The sequence below is a fragment of the Zea mays genome, chromosome 4 (genome assembly GCF_902167145.1).
Source record: "Zea mays cultivar B73 chromosome 4, Zm-B73-REFERENCE-NAM-5.0, whole genome shotgun sequence".
NCBI classification, from domain to species: domain Eukaryota; kingdom Viridiplantae; phylum Streptophyta; class Magnoliopsida; order Poales; family Poaceae; genus Zea; species Zea mays.
The window spans coordinates 244,852,328-244,862,813 of NC_050099.1; the positions used below are offsets into that span (position 1 = coordinate 244,852,328).

General features: G+C 46.0%; 1 protein-coding gene across 1 annotated transcript in view; it reads left to right on the forward strand.

The window, feature by feature from the left end:
• The window catches only part of LOC109945651 (uncharacterized), a 47,369-nt gene extending 39,940 nt beyond the window's left edge, over window positions 1-7,429 (forward strand). Inside the window, exon 7 of the mRNA XM_020551963.1 lies at window positions 7,378-7,429. Coding sequence (XP_020407552.1) covers window positions 7,378-7,429 — 52 coding nt within the window. The remainder of the gene's footprint in view (window positions 1-7,377) is intronic.
• The last annotated feature ends 3,057 nt before the right edge of the window (window positions 7,430-10,486 follow it).

Here is a 10,486-nt window from a genome sequence, read left to right on the forward strand (position 1 = left end):
CATTCAGCAGAGCCTAACGCCAGACCAGTGGGGATGCTGCCCTCTAAAGCGACCCCCTGATCCGGAGTTTGAGCCACCACCATGCCGCCAGAGTGTGGAGGTGAACCCACATGAACATCCATGGAAGTGCAGGAAGGAGACCTCGCTCGGACACCCTCGGGGGCTGGGTCAAGGTTGGCACTGCCCACTCGAGCCGGGTCATCCCCGGCAACACCCTCGGGGGCTGGGTAGTGGCCTGCACTCCTCACCCGAGCTGAGTCCTCCCCGGCGACATCCTCGGGGGCTGGGCACGTGTCAGCACTATTCAAGGGATCCAAGCTCTCTGCCGTAACCACCTCTAAGGTTGACGGGCCTTCAGCTACTTCCATGGGATCAGGACGATCCAGGTCAGCATCCCGACCCTCAATATCATGCTCTAAGGTCGACGAGGCGCGGGATGATCTCAACCCAGCATCTGGCATGGCTGCACAAGTTTCTGTTGCATCAGCATCTGCAGGTTCCAACAACAGGTTCTCAGGGACCATATCCTCTAGAGCTTGATCAAAATTGGCCATGGACAGTTCTTGCAGACCAATAAGGGCAGACAAGGCAGGAGAAGGAACTCCACTACTTCCACCGCTAGCGACGAACTGCCGACTGTTTTTCCGAGTTAATGGAGTTTCATTTTCTTCCTCCTCATCTTCCACAGTAACAGCACAAACAGCATCCTCATTGGGGTCAGCAGCAGGCGGAGCACACCCATTGGGATCAATGTCAGCAAAGCCAATTGCAGTCATTTCTTCGGCAGCAGGAGCTAAGGTACTGGCATCCTCGTCAAAGCTAGATACTCGCCGGAGGCGTCTTCTCTTCTTCTTCTGCTCATCAGCAGAAGGCTCGGGCTGACTGGTTCGGCTAGGGCGCCTCGGGCGAGTACTGACGGTTTTCGGGACGTCCAAGGTCGCATCAACCTCTGGAAGGGGCACCACTACCAATGTACCCTCAGGAGCAGCATCAGATGAATCCTCAGCTAGCAGATCGAGCATGTCATTTATGTCTGCATCACTAGGGTTCAGGGGCACTTCAAAATAAATCTGCCGTTCATCATCAGGTATCTCCCCGAGCGAAGCAACTAAGGAACGGACCTCTTCAGCAGAGGGTCACACTCTAAGACCCAAGTTGCTATCTGTCACGGGCGGATTGGACACAAAAAGGGTGAAAGCCTTGGGAGAAGGTAGGTTCCAAGCCGAGTATGCCACTGGAGCACCAACGTTTGAAACTTTACCCCTGAGGATCATTTCGAGTCGGCTTACCAAATCAACAGAAGGAATTCTCCTATTGGTAACTCGGGTTGAGTCGGCCAGCCCTCGGTAAAGATATGCCGGATAGGCCCTGTCTTTCAGCGGCTGAATGTTTTTGAAAACAAAATCTGTGACCACAGCTTCGGCAGTCAGACCTCTCTCTTTCAGTAATCCGACTTCAGTAAGCAACACGCCTGCCTCAGCCACTTCTTGATCCGTGGGAGACTCAGTCCAACTTGGAGTACGAACGTCTGGCTGTCTTCCTGAGCGGGAAGGGAGAGAATTGCCATAATTATCAATTATAAACCACTCCAGACGCCAACCTTTAATGCTGTCTTTGAGGGGTATCTCGAGATACTCGATCTTCCGCCCACGGCGCATCTCCAAACTGGCACCTCCGACCAACTGATGTTGCCCCCCGGCCATCCCAGGACGGCAGTGATACAGATACTTCCATAAGCCAAAATGCGGCAGCACGCCGAGATAAGCTTCGCAAAGGTGAACAAAAATAGAGATTTGGAGAATGGAATTAGGGTTCAAATGAGTCAGGTTGATGTGATAAAAATCAAGGAGGCCACGGAAAAAAGGAGATATGGGAAGGCCAAGGCCGCGAAGAAGGAAAGGAGTGTAAACTACTGACTCGTGGGTATCTTCGGTTGGGACAGTGGTCCCGTGGCAAGCCCGCCAAGAACAGAGTTCCCGCGGAGGAAGAACCCCGATGGAGACAAGGCGGAGAAGCTCAGCTTCAGAAATTACAGACATGTGGTTACCTGCGAAGGGTAACTGGCTGTTGGGGTCGATTGCGGGGATCACTGCGGCAAACGAATTCGCAGTTTTTCTCTTGGGCGCCATCTTGCTTCTCACTGGCGAAACAGAGTAGGAGGCGAGTGGCAGAGAAGATTCAGATGCGGAAATGCAAGAACTAGGGCACGGAAAGCAAAGGCGGCTAAAAGCGCGACTCTTAAGGGATATTCTTGAGCCAGATACCCTTTCAAAAAGTGCTCAGTCATTACTCGGCGGTCATCTCCGAAATCCCAGCATGCCACGTGGGTATCCGACAGTTATTTCCAAAAAAGCCGGCGTGCCACCTCATCACTCGGTTATTTTCCTCAAAGTAACTTGTAAAGCTGGCTATCACTCGGCGTTGCCTCTAAAACGCCGACCACGTGTTCAATCGCTCGGCATTACTTCTAAAATGCCGATGCCGACCTTCAATCACTCGGCGTTGCCTCTGAAACGCCGACCACGTGTTCAATCGCTCGACATTACTTCTAAAATGCCGATGCCGACCTTCAATCACTCGGCGTTGCCTCTAAAACGCCGACCACGTGTTCAATCGCTCGGCATTACTTCTAAAATGCCGACGCCGACTTTCAATCACTCGGCGTGTCCTCTAACGCGCCGACCAAGGGTTCAATCGCTCGGCATTACTTCTAAAAATGCCGACGCCGACCTTCAATCACTCGGCGTCGTTTCTAAAACGCCGACCCTGTATTCTGTCGCTCGGCATTACTTCTAAAGTGCCGATGCCGACCTTCTATCATTCGGCATTGCCTCTAAAACGCGGATCTTGTGTTCGATTGTTTGGTGTTACTTCTAAAACGCTGATGTCAACCTACACATCGCTCGGCGTTGTTTCTACTACATCAAAAGAATCAGTTCAACATTCAGGAAAAGCAACGACAAGTCATTGAAAAAGGGGGATCAACGATAGTTCTTCATTAAAGGGAAGTTAACGAGTTTACAAACCAACTCTTCACGAGTTGGTACTTCCCTACTTCTACTCTACATTACTACTACTACTAAACTACACTATACTACTCTACACTAATTACTACTACATTATTCTAACTATACTAAACTATACTAACATCTAATAAGACCAGTGGCGTCTAGCCACTGGCCCTGCCCCTGCCGCCGCCGCCGCCCTTGGTGCTGCCCCTGCTGCTGCCGCCCTTGGTGCTGCCCTTGCTGCTGTCGCCCTTGGTGCTGTCCCTGCTGCCGTCGCCGCCGCCCCTGCCACTGCCGCTGCCGTCACCGTCGCCGTCGTCGTCGTCGTCGTCGTCGTCGTCTTCACCCTCGTCGCCGCCGTCCGAGTCCTCCTCATCCGAGGAGTACTCCGACTCATCCGAGCCTTCGAGCCCGGAGCGCTCGACGGCCTGGATGTACGTCCAGACCTCCGCGGCTATCCCCTGGGAGTCGTCCGAGTCATCGGACGACGCCGGGGGAGAGACGGGAGCCGGAGACCCCTCGGACTCGGAGGAGAACTCCTCCTCCGAGTATTCCGAGTCATCGAAATCCTCCGATGGAGGAGTCGGCTCGCGCTTGCGCTTGTTGTTCTTGCCCATGGCGGAAGCAGACAGAGGGGAGGAAAAGAAGGCAGTAAGGAGCAGCGAAGAGATGTGAAGAAACCAGAGAAGCAAAGGGGTTATTTATAGAAGGGAAAGGCAACCGCTCACTTCTAACCGCGGTCACTGAACAGTCGCAAGGCATTCAATAAGCACTTCCACCCATCTGAAGACACGTCAGACGGCGGACGCCGTTCCATGCAACACTACACCCATTGGGACTCCAGTCAACAGCGCAAAGGATATGATTACACTAGCCGTCCCATCGCATTACTACTCAGAGGCAACCGGCTAAAACACTCAGCGTACCAAGCCGTCCCTTGCCCACACCCATTGGGGGGGGACGCCCAGGAATTATCAGTATATTTTTCAAACGGTCACATCCGTGCAGGGCATGCAGTGAATACCTCAAGACAAAAATGAGATATCAGTAAGGATCAGAGGAAAGCCAAATATAGCCAGCAAAGTACAAGATATGGCCGACAGAAGCGACGTGAAGACTAGACAGAGAACGTCCATCAAACGTCCAATCAATCGCAGAAGCAAATAAATTGCACTACCTAGCAACATATGGATGGATTGCAAACTCGGCTGCTAAAGACAAAATAGACGCTGACCTCTGCAGCAAAATATTGATGACATAATGCTGACCTCCAAAGCATAATGCAAAGTAGCTTCACGCCAGTTCCCACAAGCGAAAGGAAGACCTTCGAATGGATTATCCATAAAAAATCCATTTGAAGGTCGGGGGCTACACCCATTGGGTGCACCTCCGGTGCACCCCATGGAGTATTATTCTAAACTGATATAGCGCCGACTTCTAAGGCATAGAGCAAGATTGAAAAGACCAATCCTCAACCGAGATGCAGGAGCGCGAATGGAGATAACCTTTGGAAGAAGACCTTCGAGTAGATTATCTTCTAAAATCTACTCAAAGGTCGGGGGCTACACCCATTGGGTGCACCTCCGGTGCACCCAACGAAGTCCAGAGTCTTACAATCCAAAATGCCGACCTCTGAGGCACGAGCACAAAACCAAACTTTGGTCGAACAAGTGATCAGAGCTATAGAAGACAGCAGGAAGTCATTTTTTGGACCTTGGATCTTTGAGTTGATTACCTCTAAATCAACCCAAAGATCGGGGGCTTGTGGGGGATAGATATCCCCTGGGTCCACTAAAGAAGTAAAAGGCCTCACGAAAGGCCCAAGGGCCCAATAATTCGTAAGGTCATGCTTTCGTGGGCCTAGGGAAAGACAACCAACAAAGAAAAGAAGACGTGAGACTGATTAGTGCAAACCCAGACGGCCCACAACGTCGAACGAATGAATCGCAACAAAGACCCGACTTTCCCGCGCTGAAGCCCCCATGCAACAGAGCCATGCGAGGATAAGTCGGCAAGGGTTACGTAAGGATAAACTCAAGAGGTTCACTATCTTTTAGCTACTTGTTGTTATCATATCACATGTACTGCCCCACGGTCGAGTATATAAGGCCTAGGGGGCATCCCTTCAGATCGATCGACCCTGTTCTACTTAGCCACCCACATAAACTCTCTGCGCCCTCTATCCAGAGAACCCTCTTGTAACCACGCTCATATACTCACCAGGACGTAGGGTGTTACGCATTTCTAAGCGGCCCGAACCTGCAAATCTTGTCCATTGTCCCTCGTGCGATTGGCACGAACCATTTTGCTACAGTCGTTGACACCGTCCTACTCCTAAAAACACCTTGAGGGGCAACCCCGGGTGTGCGGTCGGACCAAAAACACCGACAGGGGCCTGGGGAGAAACAACCAACAAAGCAGAGCGACGTGAAACCGGATTGGTGCAAACCTGGACGGCCCACAACGTCGAGCGAGTGAATCGCAACAGAGACCCGACTTTCCCGCGCTGAAGCCCCCATGCAACGGAGCCATGCGAGGATAAGTCGGTGAGGGTTACGTAGGGATAAACTCAAGAGTTTCACTACCTTTTAGCTACTTGTTGTTATCATATCCACGTGTACTGCCCCACGGTCGAGTATATAAGGCCTAGGGGGCACCCCTTCAGAACGATCGACCCTATCTTACTTAGCCACCCATATCAACTCTCTGTGTCTTCGATCCGGAGAGCCCTCTTGTAACCACGCTCACCAAGCATACTCACCAGGACGTAGGGTGTTACGCATCTCTAAGCGGCCCGAACCTGTAAATCTTGTCCACTGTCCCTCGTGCGATCGGCACGAACCATTTTGCTACAGTTGTCGATACCGTCCTACTCCTAGAAACACCTTGAGGGGCAACCCCGGGTGTGCGGTCGGACCCAAAACACCGACAGACTCATAAAAGTGTTACTGGAAAAAGGTTAGCTTCATGCCAAGCAATCTACCTACCCTGTTATTCCCATATCATGTCATCACTTTTGCATGCATGCCATGGGACCAAACTTTACATAGGTCTCGCACATCGCCTTCCAAGAAGGTTACCAAGAAACTTTATAGAGATGATGGCACAGAAGATGACGATGCTGCTGGTTACACAGACGTTGATGCTGAGTAATGGTATGTCCAATTCTCCCCTACAACTTCATGAGATATATGCTTCCAAGTGTTTCAATTGCATGTAGTATAAGGCAGTGGGTACTAGGCAACCCTAAACCCCAATTTGCTTAATGATATGGCTCCAATCTCCAGGGGTTCCTGCACTTTATTAAGGAGACTGAGTGCCATCGTGCTATAACCCAAAATCCAAAACGAAAGACAAAAGAAAGGAACAATACATTGAGATTCGATAATCATAATTTATTTTCTGGTGCAAAAAGAATGTGACATTACAGCCTTTCAATTCAGATAAACAACAGAAACATTCCAAGCACAGATTAATAGTGCTCCCCCAAAGAAGTCACACAGATTGATAACTATTTTAAGGTCAGATGCAATTTCTTGATAAATCATCTGAGAAGGTAAAAAGAGAGTTCTCTTATTTTGTACAATAGTTGCTCATAACTCAAGACTCCAAGAGATCTTGGATGCAGCAGTAGCTACATAGCTTGCCTTAAGCAGCTACATTATTCCAGGACAAAAGAAAAACATTTGCACCAAGAGTTGCAATACAAGACCATGAAAGAAATGGTAATGGAGAAAAGCTTAAGTTACTTTGCAAACAACATTTAATCATATTTTGTAGAAAAAGAGCGATTGATAGAAACAAGTACCTCTGGATTTCAACGCGTCAAATAGTTGTTGCCTCATGTTAATGATCCTATCAGCCACGGCTTTCAGTTCCAGAGTCCATTGGTTGAACATCTCGCTGCAAGTTAATAAATAGAATCAAACAACAGGAAGTAACCACTTTGTATAGCTCTTCGACCCACGTCTGAATATGGCACTGCAATAACTACTTTTAGCTATCTAGGACACTGTGATGCATAGGAACAACATTCAAAGCAAGCTCGCAGGTCATCAAATATCTCAAATAAGCATTCTAAAACTAACAATAGGTCCATATGCGGTTCATTGAACTAATATATAAACAAAAGAGAAAATGGTGTAACCTTCTACCAATATAGGTCAAATTAGAAATTAGCAAGTTTTCAGAAAAGAGGTCAATAGGCTAAAACATCAACAAGTCAAAAAATCGATAGTCAAATGATTTCGAATGGTTTGCCTTCATAACATCTTCCGTCGAGATGTACGGAAAAAAACTTAGACATTATATTTGAGATTGCAATGCTTGCCAAAACTTGTTAATTGATTGCTACCTTTTTTAGTTGCAGTGCTTTTGGACACGAGCACCACCAGCTATGGAGGCCCGCTTTTGGGAACTGAGGATCGCTTTTGGGAACTAAGGATCGCTTTTGGGAACTATCCCAGTTCATCTAGGTTGCTGTTAGAACTTCCCCCTGCTGTGTAGGGCGTATGGTTTTATGCTTGTAAGATATGGGCAGCGCTATGCTGTGTGCTTCACTGCAAGATATGTCTTTTGTTGCTTGGTCATAGCTATGCTATGCGTGCAATGCTGCGAGGACCATACTCGCAATGTGTAAAGCATGCCTATATAGTCTAGGCCTGAACAAACTAGAAACATTGCTTCCCTTGGTACTTCTACTATTTCTCTTTGTCATTTTGTGCTACTACCAACCATCTATTTGTCGTTCCTATGTAAAGTATGCCTATATAGTCTATTGGTTGTTCTGTGCTACTACCATCCATCTATTATGTGCTACTACCAGCCATCTCTTTATCTTATAGTACAGGAAATAAACGCCGGAGCAGCTCCTATGCTCCATTGAAGAACGAATACAGTCCAATTCTGGATGATGAGTGAGAAAGATACTAAGGTATATCATGTAACCCATCCTTGAATTTCAGATTACCTTTATTCATGTGATGTAGGTTGGCTATAATGTCATGGTGGATAAATTTACCAATAGAGTTGTGCGGTTGTCCAGCTAAGCTAGCCTCTAATTGTACTATTGCATCATGATAGTCACACTTACCATGGTACGTGATGAACTCATCCTGAATAATGCTCCAGAAATTTATTTTACATTTTTTATAGAAAATATAGATCATACCATGCAGAGGGTCGCTTTCAATGCATTTTAGGTTTCGACTGTAACCAATGTATTTTTAGTACTGAACTTTAATTTCCAGTTTTTCTAAATTATTGATGTCATTTTCGTTTTTAGAGTTATCGTTTTCAATTTCGTTTCCAGAAAAAAAATATAAAAACAAAAATAGTCTTAGTGTTTATCAGTTTCGGACCGTTTTCACGCCTAGCCTAGCTCCAATCTCTCTGCTGCCAAACCTAAAAGATTGGAGCGGGATTGCTCTGATTTTGGCATTGTATAAGGGGGTCGCTTTCAGCGATGACTGCTGAGAGAACAAACATTCCAGTACACGAGAAAATCATTGAGAGATCAGGGTGGATTGGTGGTGTAGCGTCACACATCTTCTGTGCGCTTTGCCTATTTGGGAAGTCGTTTCTTTTTTGCCCCTGTTTCGGGGCTGCTTTTTTCGTCCACATTAATTCAAATGATAATAAATAGACATACATGCAAACCGCGTTCATATGTTACTTAATGAATGTATGATTAGTCTAAAACGAATTATATTTTGGGATGGAGGGAGTACCTCTGAATTAAGCCTTTCTTTTTCTTGAGAATGGCGTTTCAGATCAGCTTCTATAGCAGACAAGCTACCTTTTGAAAGCAACCTTTCTTCAAGTGATTCTATATCACGAGTAAGTTGTTCCACATCAGCCTTTGTTTTCCTGTACTTGAGATTGTCATCAATGTTTCTTTTCAACTGGCCCTGGCCCTGCAGTAGTTCTTTGCTCTTGTTTAACTCAGTTGATATTCTTTGATGTTTTGCCATGCAACTCTGTAACTGAGAATGGCAAAGAGCATGCCTTCCCTGCAGTTCCTTAAGCTTTTCGTTTTTCTTGGAATCCAAGTACCTGAGAGAAAAAATTCAGGTTACCAATAAGCAGCAAAAGTCAGGTAAATGAAAATCTGAGAAATGGAAAAGGATACCTAACGTCGATCATGATGAACCATCCCAAATGGGCTTGGCTGCTGATCTGGAAGACTGGAGCTGGAAAGATCAGCACACCGTTCCTGCTTCATCTGGAAGCAGGTCGATCAGAGTGGTCGTGCCCTTTCGATAAATGCAGGAGAGACAATATTGTCCTGTTCTATACTTGCGTTCATGGTAATGTAATCTTCCGCGTTGATTTTCCAGTGTTATAATTTGTGTGTTATAATTTGTTAATTTATGTGTTATAATTTGTTGAACATTATAAGTTTTCCAGTGTTAAGCATCCTAGTTTTTTCTCTAAAAGACTCACAATTTTACCCAACCAGAATGCATTCAAGTTATGCAATTCAAAAAAATTGGAAAAGGATTGGCATCCTTTGATCCATGAGAAGGTCATGAAAGTCATGCACAGGTACATGCATGTTATAACCTACATTTAGAGCTCATTTTGTTATGTCATGTTTGCAATTTGCACTTCACGTGAGCTTAACATTGCTGAATTTGGAAACAGGCATGACAGGAGAGTTTTTGCATGGACTGTTCATGATATCAGCTCCATGAAGAAGATGTTGTATGAGCATGTTGATGCCATTATGACCAGTAACTCTTCTCTTCTACAACGGCTTATGCAGGAGACCAGAGCTGAGTATATGGAAGATGGATTTATCTTACCATAGGAATTTCTAGCAGTCAGAACATAAGGGTTTAACTTCTCAGCAGAGAGGACCAACTAGCGAGTTGGCTTTGAGGGATTATTCATAAATTAGATGATAATTACTTTAGTTTCTAGCGCATTCGGCACTTCGGTCATAAATTTCATGTTGCTTTGTCTAATTGTTACCACAAATTAATATTTTAGTATCATTCCAATTTGATATGCCTCATAATAACCATGATTACTGCAGGGCGCACGAAGTGCGCCTCCTGATCTAGTTTCATTAAAAACAACCATTAATTTATTATAATAATTCTATACAATGATTTATTAAAAACACAAATTGGAAACATATAATACCAACCTACTGTAAAAGTTACAGTATCCATCCTTATTATAGACAATTTATTCAACTAATTGATAATGAATCTAGACTCATATACAAAACACTTGCACTAATTATTGTATGAATCTAACTCAATATCAAAACTGTGAGTGCATATGTTTCTTCTTGTCACTGAGATGTCAACAGTGGGCCTTAGCTGAGCACAGTCACCGTGGTGTACTGTCAGACATGAAGTTGTTGATGAGGTCTTGGTTGATCAGTGCTTTCTTGTCAACAGTCACAAACGCCTGTTGGGTCAAGATGTAATCGACGCATGGTGCCCACTTCCTAGTTCCCAAATGAG